This window comes from Anguilla anguilla, chromosome 3 (assembly GCF_013347855.1).
Source record: "Anguilla anguilla isolate fAngAng1 chromosome 3, fAngAng1.pri, whole genome shotgun sequence".
In the NCBI taxonomy this organism is placed as follows: Eukaryota; Metazoa; Chordata; class Actinopteri; order Anguilliformes; family Anguillidae; genus Anguilla; species Anguilla anguilla.
The window spans coordinates 60,965,278-60,982,251 of NC_049203.1; the positions used below are offsets into that span (position 1 = coordinate 60,965,278).

The following is a 16,974-nucleotide window of genomic DNA, read 5'->3' on the forward strand; positions in this document are numbered from 1 at the left end:
TTCTAAATGCTGAATGGTCTCACATTGCTTCTTATTCATTGGTTTTTGCAGCATTGTATTCCTTGGCATTTGCATGGCTTCCAATATACATAGGCTTACATTTCCTTCCTCAAGGGCTAGAAGCCATTAAACAAAATAAGGCTAAAATTATTTGTGACTGAAGTAGATAATGGAAAACATCTGTAATTCTCAGGGTCATGCAGTTAATTCAGTGTAAAAATAAATACAAGTTAAAAAAATGCCACATAGTATTTGTCTTGCGTTTAATATCAAAATTGATTCAAAATAACATTTAGCAACCATGTCGACACCATAAAACATAATCGTATACCATTTATTAGCTCCTACATTTACGAAAAAGCATAGAAAAGTCATTCAAAAATATTTGCACAATTAAAGCAGTTATAATTTACATCATTTAGGTTTTTGACAAAACATATTACCTTCAATGTATCTCTTCTGGTATGTTTGTAAAAATATAATAGCTGGTGAAAATGGGACAAAAGAAGTTGTACTGTAGAAAATTTAATATGATTGGATGTGACTACAATAATTTTAAAAAATAACTACAGCTCAGAGATATTTGTATTTCCCTCATTCTAAGGGTGCTGAATTTTTATCGATCTGAAACGGGAGCAACACTGGCGGTTTTACCAGTGGAAGGAGCGAAGGTCGTAAATCTTATTGCACTAGTTAGGCTGGGAATTCTCACAGAAATAATCATTTTAAAAATCCTATTTCACATTTCTGAAAGAAATGTCATACAGAAAACAGATACAAATACAGTTTCTACATTAATTGGAAACCTTCATTTTCTCAGGAAAAAAATGACCATCTTGATTAGCACCAATGTGATCAATGTACTGACCAGATGCATCTTCATTCATGACCAGATTAATTTATAAGGTACACAGTGCCTCCCAGATTTACCCAAGATGGTATGAATTATCACTCCATCACTTTCTTTTTTACTTCTTGTTTGAATATCAACATCCTCTCTCAACTTCTTCAATTCACTTCGGGGGAAAAAACTTCCTTCTTGATAGGATATTATGAGCAAAACAGCCTTACTGGTACTCTAGTTAAGACTTGGCTAACCCATGTCTGCCATAGACAACACTAAATGTCTCATGTTCTAAAGATACCCACACTGTACATTCTTCTGCAGCAAGAGTCACCCTGATTTTGGCAGACAGTAAAGTGGAAAACTGGGAAGGGACATTATACCCCAGCTTTCTACACCAGATGAGCACTCAGTAACCTGACAGTTTTCACCATTTCAGACAAAGTAACAGTGTGGGTGTATTTTGGGGACATGGCTTTCTTTGTCCTGATGAGGGCACTGCAGTTTCCACATTCCCACATACGTTTGCTTAGATTAAAATAAGTACATATCCCTTCGGTTTCACAATTTTTACAAAATGCTATAAATTAATGTTTTTAATAGGTTATTGTTCATTCAATGATTCAGTCAATAATTCTGTAAAAAGCTCATTATGCAGTCTGGCCATCAAGTCTGGCAAAGCAACATTACAAAAAAAGAGCCATTTCCTTTTTAAAATAATCAGTCACCAACTCAAACATTCAAACTTAACAGCACTGAGCTATTAGATTTCAAGCTCCACAGGTTAAAATAATAATAATTGCTTGTATCCATGTGCCTCACTGATGTCTTCATAACCCAGTGACAACCAACAGAGTGGAAACAACTACATTTTGGGACGTCAAAAAGTAGAAAAATTTGAAAACAAATAAATTGGAAGTCGATAACGATTCCTTCCGACACCAGTTGTAAACCAGGTCACACCTGGTTCCCAACTGTACCAGGTGGTTACTACTGTCAATATTTGGTATTGCACAGGCACACCCATACACACACATACACAGTTTTGTAATGGATTAAAAATGGATTAAAATTCCCTTAGCAGCACTTGGGGAGTGAATGACTCCAGGCTGAAAATTAATTCCTCTGAATATGTCTGTGTCAGTGTGAGTGTTGGTGATAAAACCTAAAAAGTGTTCAAAAACTAAGACTAAAATGATTACCACCTTGTGCAAAACAGTCCCCACATAACAGCGTCCTTCTTCGAGCGTTGCCGTCACTGGTTCCTGGCGCGGGCTCAGTCGTTGTCCGAACCCTCCGGGGGCAGAAACATTAACGAGTCGTGGAAATCGTGCCCGTACGGGCGCAGCCTGTACACCCCGTACATCATGACCTGCATCTGGTTGGGGGTCATCCCGCTGAACGTGACGGCCATGTCGGAGCAGCAGCCCTCGATCACGTCCGGCGGGTTGCGGGCCAGGCTGGCGGAGATGAGGGAGCCCACGGCCTTGCTGTTGAAGAGCCCCTTGCCCCGCGAGTCCTCCCCGTTCTCGGCGTACACTCCAGTGTACTTCAGGCACACGGCCAGCTGCTTCTCCTCGCTCAGCTTCCAGATCGCGCGGCCGCGCTCCGGGCACTTGTCCTCATCGTGGAAGATGCCCACCAGCCGCCTCAGGGCCTCCAGGCTGAGCACTATGCCACTCTCGTACTCCACATATTCCAGCTCGCCGGACTTGAGTGCGTTGCCGATGTAGAAGGGTTGACCGGGGTCCTTGTTCAGCACCAGGTACTTCAGGTTCTCGATGATGGCGAAGGTGGTGGGTCGCGCCACGAAGAACCAGCGCAGGTCGCCGGCATTGTCGTAGGCGTGCTTCAGGGCCTTCCGAAGCTTGGCCCACTCGTCTTGCTCCTGCCGTAAGGGAACGCAAAGTGGAGCGTGAAATTTCTCTCACTGAATTCTCTTAGTCCTCACAAATTTACATTTAACCATTAACTGTACCTGTAGAACAAATGCCCCCATATTAAACATTTGCACTTGAGGGTTTTGAGTTTTAGCGTGAAAAATAAGTTTTTTTTTTTTTGGAACTACCAGACATGTAGCTGCATCAAGCTGAGTGAAGCTGGTGGATCTTCTGCTGAAGTCAACAGACTTGTGACTGAAGACTGGGGTAGGAGTCTTCAGTGACAGTTTCCAATGTCTAACGTGTTTAGCCGGCTACAGACAAAAATATTTAAACCACCTCGGTCGTTTTTACAAAGAGGTGGAATTTGCTGTGACTTAACGCCCACCCCACCACAGGCATGACGGTTACATTTCCTTGTACACCAACTTCCTTGTAAAGTTGTCACGTCACTCAAAATTTTACACTGTTTGTTACGGGAAGCGTTTCCGCACCCAGTGGACATGACTACTTAAAACTTCAAATGATTAAAAAGCTATCTTAAAATATTTTTGTCCAATAAGTAAATGGTTTGCATTAGATATATATAAGTACCTATTGGAAAAGTATGAATGAAAATATTTAAAGCCAGCAAACTGCTTACCTTCAGGTCCACGGCCTCCAGGGCTTTGGCCGATTCGGAAGAGTAGAAAGCGGCCCGGTCACAGTGCTTACTCCAGGTGTCCTTGGCAGTGGCCCAGTGAAGAAGCCCCTTGGGCTGGACCATGATTATGCAGTAAACGCGTACCTTCTGGCTCAACTCCAGCTTGTGGGCTTCTGGCAGCCTCTGCAGCTCCTCCTTGCTGGGGGCCTTGAGGTGGTGGTGGAGGTGGAGCTCCACGCTGGGCTGACCCCCCAAGCTGAAACTCCCAATGAGGGACACCACCAAACAAAACAAGCCCCCCATCGCCATCCCCTTCATGAAGGAACTGCCCTCCGACAGCATATTCAGCAGAAAACTGGGAAAACAAAAAATGAGTTAACAGAAGGATTTCCTCCCACATAGTCTGAGCGAAAAAGACATTTCTAAATCTAGTTATATGTTTCAGTTTCTCGATTTACAGAACTGTACTTCAGGTGAAATGGGACCCAACGTTGCAACTACAAGTTCCAAATACCCATATTCCACATTCCGTGATGGTGGCTGGGTATGCATATTATGTATTCCAAATGTATATTTGGAAACGTATAACAGTTATGTAGCAAGCACCCTCTATAATGAACTAAGATTTGTGGAGATACAAAACGTATCGCTTTAGTGACTAAATACCTTACCAAAAGTCAAGAGGTTAGCCTAATCTGTTCAGAAAAGCGATTTTAAATTATAGGATCCGTTATAATGAGAATTATACATCATTCCATTGGTATACTAGGGAGCGCATTACATTTGAGATGCACGATTCACTGAATTACGTGAAACGACACATTTAAACAGAAATTGTAACATTTAACCTTTAAGGAAACCATGGCAATGTAGCAGACTACAACTAACGATAAAAACAACACCGTTTTGATTTGAGAGGGAAGTAATATTAATTAATAGTAGCTAGTAATAATGGTTTGCCAAGGGTTGCTGACAAACAAAACGTATTTAAAACACTTTACTGAACAGAATCTTTGTTAGTTCGGTAGAAAAAGCTAAAATACAGATAATAATGTGCACTAATGTGGTTTCAAAACTACTCCAGTAAATTAGCCTGTTAACTAACGAAACAAAACTTTGACTTCACATAGCAAAAGCAACGAGCTAGATACGTTAACACTAACAGTATCATACTTGCCAAGCTAGCTGCCATGGCATTTGCGTCAGGCTGATGGCATAATGTGACTTGCCTTCCTCTCGTTAATGTTGCATTTTTCGTACAGCTAGCTAGCGACTATTTTTTATTCCTGATTAATCAATATCATTAAGTTAACGTCGTCACCTAGCTAGCGAACTATGTTTTAGCTAGTCTAGCTGTTACGACATTAAACTCAGCTTAGACTAATACTTGGCTAGCATAACGTTAAACTAACGTTAGTCTACGTAGCTAGACAGTTTTCTAGAAAACCCCATTCATGCGTTGATCGCAGTGCCTTTGCGATTAGTGTGGAGTGAATTAACGTTATTAAATATAAGGTAGGTAGCTGATAGTGACATCCGTTTAAACGACCATGAGCACCACAATCATGTCTGATAAAATAACTTGGCTGTTCCACGAACGTTACACCGCACTCACTGTAGTTAGACTTCAGGCAAATAGCGGACCTGATATTATAAACATCAAATAAAAAAAATTAAATGTAGTTATGACTTAACTAGCTACTTACCAGCACACACAGCTATAATGACTGGTTTAACAGTTTCGCTTTTCAGTCAACCGTACGTGATCCTCTCATTTCAGCCATTCGACGAGCGACAGCCACTTAGCGCTACCCGCGGCCATAGACACCGTACACAATAACTGAAGGCAAATCATTAGCATACCACAGTGCTTCAACTCCAGGAAATGTAATAGTAAAGCGCGCACTGCGCATGCCCCTGTCCAATGCCCCAAACGTACTTCCTCTTGAAATTGTACTAAGAAATAAATGAAATAAACTTCCCCAGTGATATTTTCTTTTTCACGAATACCATCTACCATCGTGTTGCTTATAATAATAGGATATTTCATGTTTCTTTCAGAAATATTTTATTGCTTTTCATTAATTTAGTGAAAACGCAAATAAATGCTATAGGTAAACATAGGCTACATGTGTTGAAACAAAGACTCCACTGCTGGATATGGATCAGTGTTTCCTTATTAAATGCCGAATTGCTTTAAGCTTTTGTATGGTTAGTAAGCTTGTAACCAGCCATGTTGGTGCATAAATACATAAAATCCTAGCCTCTATGAAGTAGTTGAAGTGGCTGACTTTGTCTTACTGAAATCATTATTTACTTTTGTTTCTCTGTGTAAGACATTGGTCTATCGTGACATATGAATTATGCATGCTTGTTTTTACCTGATTATATTTTATTATGTTTTTATCTCAACATGAAACAAAGTGAGCTATTTGAAATATTTCACGATCAACCTCACTCTTAGTTTTGAATGCATAAAATAAAAATGTAAAATTATTTTTTTAATTTCACGGGATAAAAAAAAAGTAAAAAAAACTGTCATGTGTCTAATTAAACCGAAACCACTCTTTCGTGGCAATCTTATGCAGTCTTTCAGATCGTGCTCTAGCCATTTTCTATGCTGTAGAGGCTAACTAATATTGTACCGATATCAATACACAATATCCATATTCATTAGATTAAAGTATATGGCAATGCTCCCCGCAATTGTATTCCATGTTACAGTTAATGTGTTTTCATGGTGGACAAAATGATTGACACAAGAATGCAAAAACTCAGTTAGAAACTGAAAGTGAGTAAAACTGTTCCAAGTAGATGTTGAAACACTGCATGCCAGTCCCTTGTTGGAACAGGAATGAGTACCAATCCCCTCAGACCTGTGCACCATCGCTTCTATATTTAGACCTTATTTTTCATCTGAGACTGGGTAAATGAAGAATAGTGGCAGGACATGAGCTTGAAGAAGCAGTGCCAATAGACACTGTAGACGCCATCATCCATCAATGTACAGAGCTCCAGGTCTTTTGGTAATGTTCTCATCCTGTTGTATTAGAAACCTTTCATTTTGACAGAGCGGCCTGTACCATGTCATTTAAAACTCAACAAGACTGTCACCAAATTCATACACTTTTCTGTGCATTAAAAAAAAAGAAAGAAAATAAATTCATGCCACACTTTTAATGTTATACATTTCAGTGCCTATAAAGTTTAATAAAAATACATTTACACTGTTTGTTAAAATCTGTCTGTTGAGGTCTGTCAAAAGTGTTTTCTCCATCAATTTTATTTCAAGTTAAAAAAAAAAAGTATGAGGACAAGAACATTTACACAGGGCCATTGTTGCAAAGCCTTATTCTTAACACAATTCTTTGATAAATTATCAGTATTTTGCCATGGAATTATATAATATTAATTTAATTACCTACTTGAAAACAATTTTCTGTATTCTGGAACAAAACTCTGTTAAGTACTTGAAAACAAATCCCAGGGTAAATGCAAAGTAGATTTTTACCTAGATTTACATGGCCCAAAGAAGCACTCTCCCTGGGTTCCATTTTTTTTGCATAGATCCACGCAAGCGCCTTCTACAACCTTGTCTATCAGGTAGAGAACATTGTTGGGTACACAATGTTGTCTCTTGCAACAGGAGGGAGAGCAAAGGAAACGAGCAGTTGAGGTGCACACGTGGCGTATGTGGAGATGAGTGGGCCGCACGTGTGTACAATCACAGTGTTCCATTGTCTGGACGTACAGCACTGGGCACGACAATGGGCTGTCAGACATGAAGAATCTGAGCTGACTGACTGGGTCCTGATTGGTATGGTAGGGAGTAAACATTTGTTAGGGTCTCTCTGTGTAAGCACAGATAGTGTTCTCTTAAATTGACAGCGCACCCCGAATCACATCTGTGACGAAGTTGCCATCACGTCACAGCCATTAACATCGGGGAGAGATGACACGATAATGCATCGATCCTGTCAATGCGGATGGCCGCGGAACATATAAAAGTCATCCTCCAGTCAGGGTGGAGCAGAGATAATCTGAATAGCCCAAGGTACTGTCACCATGCTGTCCTGTGCCCTGCTCTACCTTTTGGCCGTGGTCTGCACTGCAAGGAGAACCCATGCTTTACCGCTGTACACTGGCACAAACTTAGTGCCGCAGGAAGGTAGGAAAATTCACTCGTATGACTGTTTTTTTACTTGCCATGTATGGGTAGGCTGAGGCTCTTCGTGGAATCAGAAATGCTTTTTGTTTTTTTGTGAATGAGTTTTACTCATTTTTCCACTGCAGTTAGAAAAACAGATTTGCACACAATCAGTCCTTGTATCACAATAACGAATAACAAATTAAACACACATAAAATAAAATAAGAAATAATATGTGAAACATGACAGAAATGTTTGTAGCAGCAGTCACATAATCTAGCCTAAGACACCTAAAACAACAGAAAGAAAGATATACAAACGAAGGACGGAAAGGAGTAAAGTTAATTTTTTGGTGTGATTAATTCCTTAATGTCAGATAAAATCCCTGCCCATGCCTGTACAGTGGTAGGGTGTGCTTTGTTAAAGGCAGCTGTAATTTATTATAAAGAGCAACAATATCAAGAAACCTAAAGAGCCAAGTGTATTGACATTAATTCATCTGCATTAAAACGTAAATGGAAGATGTACTTTTTTGCCACTTGGCAATGGTGATTTTGAGTGTCGAAAGGTTTGAGCCATTTAATCATTTGGATTAATAGGTCTCCTGGGACTGATTTCTGGGGCTATGTAGGTCTACTGGGACTGATTTCTGGTGGTATACTGGTCTACTGGAACTGATTTCTGGGGCTATGTAAGTCTACTGGGACTGATTTCTGGTGGTATACTGGTCTACTGGAACTGATTTCTGAAGGGTATGTAGGTCTTCTGGGACTGATTTCTGGCCACATTCAAAGAGGGACTGAATGGCCCAGAACACGTCTGATTAGTCTGGAATTAATACCCAGTAACCACTACCATGCAGGTTGCATTTAGTATTTATATTTCATCTGTACTTTTTGAGTTAAATACCAGGAAGCACAATAAAGTAGCTAAGAGAAGCAATTCTAACTTGTGGAATCAAATATGTCAGGTGCATATAAGATGTAAAGATTGTACTTAAATGTGAGCCTTATTTAACTTTATAAGTGTGAAATTCTGAAATTGAATATATAAAACATGGTAAGACAAGGGAAATTAAATAACCAGAACTGTGAATTGCGACTTTGATTTAAGAAAGAAATTGTAGGGTAAATTCAAGGCAGAGGCTTTCTGAGTCCATCAATGTCCTTCAAACGGGTGATTAAAAAGATTATTTTATTATGCAGAAGTGATCGACTGGAACTTTACGTGAACAGATTCTTGCCTTTCTGGTGTTTTCACTGCGTTACTGCTGCCATTGGAAGCTTGACTAAAACAGCCATTTTCTGCTTTGTAACGAGGAACAGAACAACCCGATACAGTTCAAGGATTCTATGTCTGGCAAAATGGTTTCATCTCAGAGCTTTCAGTTTTTTCACACCTACAATAGCGGGTTCCGTAAAGCACTTAAACATTTTACCCATGGAGACAAACTATTACAAAGAATTTAAAAATTAAAGACCAATAAGCATCGAACAATAAGACAATGTTACATCCACCAGTTATTTATTTTTTGGTCTGTTTTTTCCCTCATGATGAAAATTCAGTTCATGTCATAATGGATCAGTCGAACCCAGACACTATTTAGGTAATGAGCCGGACTAGTGAGGCTAACTGCTCCTATATGTATATGATGACTCCTGGTGGTCATCATATATCCTAGGAGTGAGTAGCAGAGGTGAGTTCAACAATCTGGTCTGATAAGAAAAGATTTATAATTCACTGGCAGATGTGAACCAGCTGCTGGAGGTGGAAATGGAAGAGAGGGGGAATGCTGAAGCAGGGGACCAGAGGGTGGTGAAAGACATGTCCCCCTACCTGCTACAGCTGGAGAGAGACAGAGACAACTGGACTAAAGGTGAGGAGAGAAGGCATTAGTCTGGTAATCTCTTTCATTGAGAAACTTAAACTGAGGTTTCATACTCTTGATAGCTCCAAAAAACGAGAGTGTACCTCCTCTCTTATTTCAAAACCAACATTCCAATGTATATGACGATATTTTTAATAACAACAGCATATTCTTGGAGTTAGCAGGAATTTGCAATTCTAGTTCTTTAGCCTGATAATCTGCACCTTATTTACTCGCAGTGCATATTATTTTACTCAGTTGCTTTAAATCTTTATGATTGAAACATACAAGTTGTTGTTTACCCTACACGTACATACAATACACACATATGAGTGTAAATATCTCATTTAAATGGTTATTTCCCATGTTGTTCCAGATGTTAAAGATCCTTCACAGCAGGAGAAAATGAGCAACATGGTAAGACAGCGCTGACAAGCTTGATGTTTGCATTGACTGGCACGCTGTTTGTTTTTTGTTTTTTTTTATTTAACAAGCTTGTCCTACTGAGATTAGGTAGTAGCAATTTCAATAGTCTCTGCTTGCCACAGTGCAGTGTGAAATACTGGATTACAAGAAAATACGTCACACAATAAATATCACTGAATACAATTTCACACTGTAAATAGATTATTTGTTTGCAACAGATTAATGACGGCAAACAAATGAATATTTCCATCCACCAGTTTTACTTTGAACTCTAATACAACATGTTAATCCTATCTGCTCTGGCTTGTCATTACCTCTTCTTCAAATATTTACATCTTCCATTTGGCGCGCATCTTGTTTAATGTGATTGACAAGTGCATAATTGGTGGCTCTGCTCTGTAATCTGTGGATTATAGGTGGATTATATTAAGACAGCTGTGCTGAAGATGGCTGCCGCCGACAACCTACGCTCCCAGGGCCTTCGTCGGTCCGACGGCTCACCGAAGACCAACAAAAGGGGTGAGAACTTGCATCTGCCCATTGCACTGGCTAAATAATTATGGCACCATCATTTTTACTCACAGAGAAAGCCCATTGAGATTTATGCACTCTTAACTAAAACTTCATTGCTAGACAGCTTCCCATATGGAACCTTTTTTTAAATCTCAAAATCTTGAAAGATGACTCGTTTGCTGATTGTGGAGCAGATGTCTATTGTGTAACATTTCCTAAGAACCTGTTGGTAATTGTTTGCATAAGTGATATGAGTAATTTTATCTACTCAGAGTACTGACGAAAGCAACATAGTTATGCAACTGCTGCTCCAGGAGCCACCCTAGTTCCATCCCTATATAGGAAAAACCACTGTATTAAATCTCTATATGATTCAAGGGTATTACTATGCAGTAATTAAAAAAAAATGTTCTGTCCCCGCACAGCTTGCTTCTGGAAGTACTGTGTAACAAACTGACGGCAGTCTACTTCACGAAAGACAAGAAAACCAACCAGTCCAGCCTGGACAGGCACTGTGTGTCCACTCTACCCCTCTCAAATCCACCCACAGAACACCCCTTCCCCTAGCCCCACCCATGTGTTCGACATTAAAAGACTCATCACTCAGCTCCAAGGCAATGCGTACATCATTTTGTACATAGGAATAAAACTATATATCAAATAAAAATCTATATTTTTTATTTGGATGAAAGCAGTGGCCGACAATAAAGAGATCTGCTTAAACATTGTGGTTAAATGACTGAGTGTGTGTGCCAGACCAGTCCTGTGACATGCTGCATGTGTCACACATGAAAACAAAGAAAAAACTTAATGAGCAGATCATTAAAGAAAATGGCAAACAGAGGCTGTAATACCTTGAAAACAGATGTCAATGCAACAGTTTATAAAATGGTTGTGGAATCTCTGGAGTCTTTGGTCATTAAAAGAGTAATAATGCAATTCTGTTTGGGGAAACAAACACTGAAGGTTCTTTCTCCACAAGGGGGCAATAGAGTTTATATAAAAAATAGTCAATATAAATACTGAAATTCACGAGTTTCCATCGCAAGCAGGCTAATGAGTGTATACACAAACAGAGATCATGAAATTATTGTGCTGTAAGGTAATTAAAGATTTAAGTAAATGGGAAAATATGGTGTGATGAATTACATTAAAGCTTAAATTATTTTCACATGTAAAAAAAAAATACTTATAAGGCTATCCAATAAAATGGGGGAAATGTGCCATTTATGTTTTGACATTTTGCTCCTAATCCTGTTTTTAGCATAAGATTAGTGCAATCTGATAAGTGTGAGAATATTATAAGGGTGCTTTATTGTTTACTTGCAGTATCCGATTTACATGATCTAATTTTCAGTCACACTATAAGAAATATAAAATAAATATACTGGTACATTTTACATGTATGTTTTCAACTCATTCTAAAGAGTATACGAAAAATATATAATTCTGTGTATTTACACTATGGACATGATGCTCCTAAAATAGGTATATTGTTAAATGCACACTTTAGTCGTAAATGCCTTTAGTGTGAAATGTAAGGCTGGTTCACTTGTAAGATTATTAATCAAACTGAGATATAATTTCTCAATGACCAAATTCTGCATATAGTGTATTCCATGAACAATATTTTTTTTTACTTTGCCCAGACACAAGGCAATTAAATTCTGGGAGTCATTGACTCTTGTGATTATGGTTATGGGTTATTGTGGTTCCTAAGGCACTAGCTCTCAAAATGAGCTTCGCCGGGTGTTCCTTTACCAGTGGGGAGAAGAAGCACTGTGGTGACAGAAAGCACTTTTAAAGACATATGATTCAAAACCATTTAAAAAGTCCTTCATTAAGGATTCAAAGTTCAGATTCAGGCTGGTTCATTGAGCATCCTTCCTGTTCAGGGGTCCGAGTTGACTGGCAGGTGCAGGTTATTCATTTCCTCTGGCTGGCCACATCCAGATAAGCCCTCTCAATCTCCACGTTGGCCGGACAGGTGTGGCTGAACTCCTCCCTCTCATGTGCATTCCGCAGGTACCTCCATACGCCCGTGAATTGCTCAGGGATGTCAAAGTCACAGTACTTCTTGGCTGCGACCTAATAAAAATGAACAGGTGTCTTAACTTTTCTGTTTGAACAGACTCTTTGCTTCTTATCACGTTGCCACTCAATAATGGTCACATTCAGAGGTGGACATTCCAGGGGTCAGAAAGTAAAAGTATTGTATTTCATCCACCCCTGAACTTGGCCAGCTGATTTAGCTCTACCTCCTGGCTGAAGAATGGTACTCATTAGCAAATCCAGGTGATTGGAACAAAATCCTGGGATGAACTTTTACTTTCTGAACCTGGATTGTCCACCTCTGGTCATGTTTGTTTGAATGTAGGCCGTGGAAGAAGGAGTTGAGTCAGCACTGGCGCTTTGGTGACCTACCTTGATGACGTGAAGCTTGGGCAGCAGGTTACAGTCGGCCAGTGTAAGGCGATTTCCATCCAGATACTTCCTGCTGGAGACGAGGATGTCCTCTGTGGAGTTGTGGTCTATCTCCTCTGGGAGTGGGGAGTTCAGGTACTTGTCCAACCGGTGGAACTCTCGTAGCAGGGCCTTCTCATGAACTGAGCAGCAGGGAAAGAACAGATGCTACTGCTGACTGGGGAGTATGTAATTACTGTGTATAGTGCATTTTTTAGAAACTCCAGCATAATCCATATATTGCATTAAGTGACCTGTAGACTACTGGGGGTCTACACCTCATTCATGGTTCTCATAATCATGTTAACATACGTCCTCATCATCATTATTACGTGGGTCAAAAAAAAAAAAAAAAAAAAAATTCCCAAATTCCCCGCTGACCTCCAGGACAGTACTGTTAGATTTTTTTATTATGTTCTCATTGGGCTCGAGACACCTGGTTGCCCGACGAATAGGGCTGACTCAGTGGCTGCCAGCCCATTATATGCCATAATACATTTAAGAGGAGTAATAAAGTTTCCACCAGTGTTCCACTCGTTCATAATACCGAAATGGTCGAGCATTAAAATCTATCCCATAATTTACCCCATGCGTTTCCAATTCAGGCTTACTCACAGCTGTTGGTGGGGCTGTTTTTGATGAAAGCAGAGAACTTGGCAAAAATATCAGCTCCGACATTGAAAGAGTCCTTGTTCAGTGGACTGAGGCTGGGGTACCTGTGGGGATGGGGAGGCAGACCTCAGTTGCAGTCATGTGCAGTGAGGTGTGTCATTGAGTAGGCGGTGCCTATGACTCACACTTCAATCTGCGTAGTTTCTGTATGTCAAAGAGCATTTACAACAATGCATAAAATGTGTTGTGGCAACAAAGGTGAATGAAAAATCTTGTGCAATTTAATTGTTTTATTTCAGCTCGATTTTCACTAGGCGGGCAGCCACCTTGCTTTACCACAAACACACATGTCCAATCAGCTTTAACAGCAGTGATCAGCCACAGCCACAGCTGGGCAGCATGTGATTATATGACCTCATACCTGGGTGGGGCCAGAGTCTGCTCCAGGAACTCCTCTATCTTGATGAAGTCAGTCTTGAGTTCCCCATTGTACAGCAGGAAAGGAGGGTTGGTCCCAGGGGCCAGGTCTTTGAGTTCTGCTGGTTTCCTACAGAACAAGGGGAGGGGATGTGAGTGGTGGAGGTTGTGGGAGGAGTGGGGAGGGGAGTGGGGGGTGGGGGGTGGAATTGCACAATGTCCCTTCATGTGTCCTGGGAGATTTACAGTGCACTGTTAATGCTGATTTGTCACTTCATTATTTGCTTTGGAGGGGGGAGGGTGGAAATATCACTGCTGTGTGTAAAAGATTCCTGATCTTATTAGGTTGGAAAGTTTGGGTAAACATTCCCAGTGTGTATATTTGTTCAGTTTCCTGGATGGCCCTTCAAGGTTTCTAGAAAGTTTGTATGTGACAAGAACATTTTTCTGTAACTTTTACAGAACTTATTTTCAACAAAAAAAAAATTCTAACTCTGTTTAGGGCAGTGCTGCTAAATCCTTCTCCTGGCAACCTACTGTCCTGTAGCTTTTCACTTCAACCCAAATTTGGCTCCCTTGATTCTACTAATTAGCAGCTCAATGAGATCTCTAGTCATTGAATGAGGTGTGCTTTATTAGGGTTGGAGTGAGGACCTACAGGACACTGCATCTCCAGGAGCAGGGTTGGGCAGCCCTGGTTTAGAGAATGTCGTTATCATAGTGGCATCTCACACGCAAATGGGAATCTAATTGTAATTTTCCTGAACATTCCGCTGGTTGACTGCCAGGAAGCTTACTTTTTCATGTCGACGGTGGTCACAGTGAACTTGACTCCTTTTAACCACAGCACCATGAAGAGTCTCTGACAGAAGGGGCAGTTACCCACATTTTCGCCATCTGCCCCAGCCTGATGACAAACACACACACGGTTACACACCGTAGAGACCACACACAGGGCACAGCTCACTCTTCACATCTAAATTCTGTGCTGCTACTAAACTCTTTATAGCATTGTTTCTACAGGCATTCCACTTCCTAATCATTTCTAAAAATAATTTTAAAAAAGAGAACCGAACAATTACAGTTATCGCAAAGGATTGTTATTGTTGCGTGAAAATATTTTTCCGGTTGATTACCAGAGTGGGCAAATACTGATCAGAATACTATTATCGGATCAGTCCTGCAACCAAAACACTATTGTAGTTCTTCTGCCTACCCAGTTGTATTTTATTCACCTGTCTTCTGTACCTTTCATCCTTAAGCACTCAACAGCAGCACTGGGGTATCGAGGGCTGGGGTATTTCAGGTGGAGACAGTGCCAAACTGATAATATGAGATATAGGATCCATTCATTCCCTGGAGCACAGAGCTATTTTGTGCAACAGCACGCCTTGACAACAGATCCATACCAGACCATTATATTAGTTCTGACAGCCAGCCTGATAGGGAAAGGTTTCCATGACTGAGCTGTAGAGAAAAGGAAGACAGCCCTGCGCTGAGCTCAAGGGTACTGCAGCATGTTCGTTTGTGAGAGTGGCACAGTGGAGGGGGGGGGTCTGCAGCAGCCATTCCACCATCACCTCCTGTCTGTGCCATGATAAGGGGTGAGGGCCTCGAGTCCCTGTCTGTCTGTCTGTCTGAGGCGATAACGTGGGGACTGCGCCCCCTGCAGGAGACTCTCGGCAGCCCCAGTCACACCCGCTACTGCTCAAAGGGACTGTGCACCGCGCCCGCAAACCGCTTTTTCTGACCTCTTACCCAGCCAGCCTGCTAACGCCCAACGAGCAGAAACCCTGTGATTCATGCTGTCTCCTCCAGGGGTTCCTGCCCCGTGACAATGTGGCAGCCGATAAGTCCCACGTGCGAAAAAATCTGGGTTACGGTCCCGATTGTATATTCCGCTCCGAATTAATGTTCTTCGGAGTCATACATTCTCCAGTTAAAATTTTTGACCCTGATAAAGATGAATTTATATGCCTTGAAACAGCACTTTTGCTTTACTGTGGGGGAAAAATGATTTTGATTTTGAATCTGAAACCAATTCCCTCTCCTGCATAAAGACATTCATATTTATTTTTATTCACATGTAAACGACACACACACACATACACACACACACACATATATATATATTCAGTTTCACCTTCAGTTTCAAAGTAAAATGAAGAAGAAAGAACTGACCTTTATAAAAAGTTCAATATTTGGTTCTTTGCTGGGTCTGAAAGCCATGCTGTCCCACAGTGAGTGTGATCCTCCTGGAGATCCCAGTTCCAGTAAAGAAGAGGCGGTCTCGCAAGTGCACTACAAGATGGAAGCTCACTGACAATCCAGGCTCCACATGGCAGGAATACACAGAGCTTGTGCTGGGTATGTAACACAGGGTTCTTCTTTTCTTTTGACTACGTGACAGAGGGGGGATTCCAGGAAGCAGTGTATGTAAGCACTCCTCCTTGATCTTTCAGTATCTCCAGTGCACACTTGCTTAAAAAGCCAGAGGGTGGGGAGAGAAGAGGGGCGTGACATGGGGGGGCTGGTGGTGGGGGCCAGGGGGGGGGGGGGGGGTCACTCGTATGAACACACCAGCAGCTTCTGACCGGGTTGCCTGAAAATAGATTCCAGAGTTGATTATTGTAATCAAGACAAATATATGGTTTATTGTGTAATGACTATAAGCATCCCTTTGACATCAGTTTTGCCTCTCATTGTCAGCAGCTGACAGACAGACTGCTCACTGTACCACAGCGTCTCTGCTCCGGTCGGTGAAAGCTGCTGTATTGTTAGTGGTACACTGCAGTCACAACACACATAAGGCTCTGTCACCAATCCCTCAACACACTAACTGTACAGCAGACCTGCGGAACTGAAAATGCTTACAACTGAAAATGTTCAAAGAAACACCAGTTTTCTCCAGTTTTCTGAGAATATCTCAGGGATCTATGCATGAGTATGTTTCAATTTGACCAGAATCTGAAGATTTAAGATATCTCAAATATGTATTTGTCTTAAGTCTGCTGTATAGGATACTGCTGTTCTTTTGCATCTTATTTTAGGGTGAAATAAAGACAGACTGTTTTTTTTTTCAAAAGCAGTGATTCTGCCTCAAGTTGTGGTTTTTTATTTTTAGGTTAGTGGATGTTGAGTCATCATGGAAATAAGTAGGG

At 40.9% G+C, this 16,974-nt stretch overlaps 3 protein-coding genes across 3 annotated transcripts; 1 reads left to right on the plus strand and 2 right to left on the minus strand.

Moving 5' to 3' along the window:
• Positions 1 to 246: 246 nt before the first annotated feature.
• c1galt1c1 (C1GALT1-specific chaperone 1) lies at positions 247 to 5,229 on the minus strand. Its single transcript, XM_035408297.1, has 3 exons — positions 5,074 to 5,229; positions 3,368 to 3,722; positions 247 to 2,732 (listed from the first exon to the last, which is right to left on the minus strand). Exons 2-3 carry the CDS (start codon positions 3,707 to 3,709, stop codon positions 2,121 to 2,123), a joined length of 954 nt encoding a protein of 317 aa, XP_035264188.1. The 5' UTR covers positions 3,710 to 3,722; positions 5,074 to 5,229; the 3' UTR covers positions 247 to 2,120.
• Positions 5,230 to 7,411: 2,182 nt separating this feature from the next.
• On the plus strand, positions 7,412 to 10,934 carry urp1 (urotensin-related peptide 1). The gene is made up of 5 exons (XM_035411153.1): positions 7,412 to 7,535; positions 9,263 to 9,391; positions 9,759 to 9,799; positions 10,225 to 10,327; positions 10,747 to 10,934. The coding sequence occupies exons 1-5, from the start codon at positions 7,433 to 7,435 to the stop codon at positions 10,776 to 10,778; spliced, it is 408 nt and encodes a 135-aa protein (XP_035267044.1). The 5' UTR covers positions 7,412 to 7,432; the 3' UTR covers positions 10,779 to 10,934.
• A 48-nt stretch (positions 10,935 to 10,982) lies between these two features.
• LOC118224005 (chloride intracellular channel protein 2-like) lies at positions 10,983 to 16,284 on the minus strand. The gene is made up of 6 exons (XM_035411152.1): positions 15,995 to 16,284; positions 14,611 to 14,720; positions 13,818 to 13,943; positions 13,400 to 13,500; positions 12,746 to 12,927; positions 10,983 to 12,409 (listed from the first exon to the last, which is right to left on the minus strand). Exons 1-6 carry the CDS (start codon positions 16,040 to 16,042, stop codon positions 12,248 to 12,250), a joined length of 729 nt encoding a protein of 242 aa, XP_035267043.1. The 5' UTR covers positions 16,043 to 16,284; the 3' UTR covers positions 10,983 to 12,247.
• Between the last annotated feature and the right edge of the window lie 690 nt (positions 16,285 to 16,974).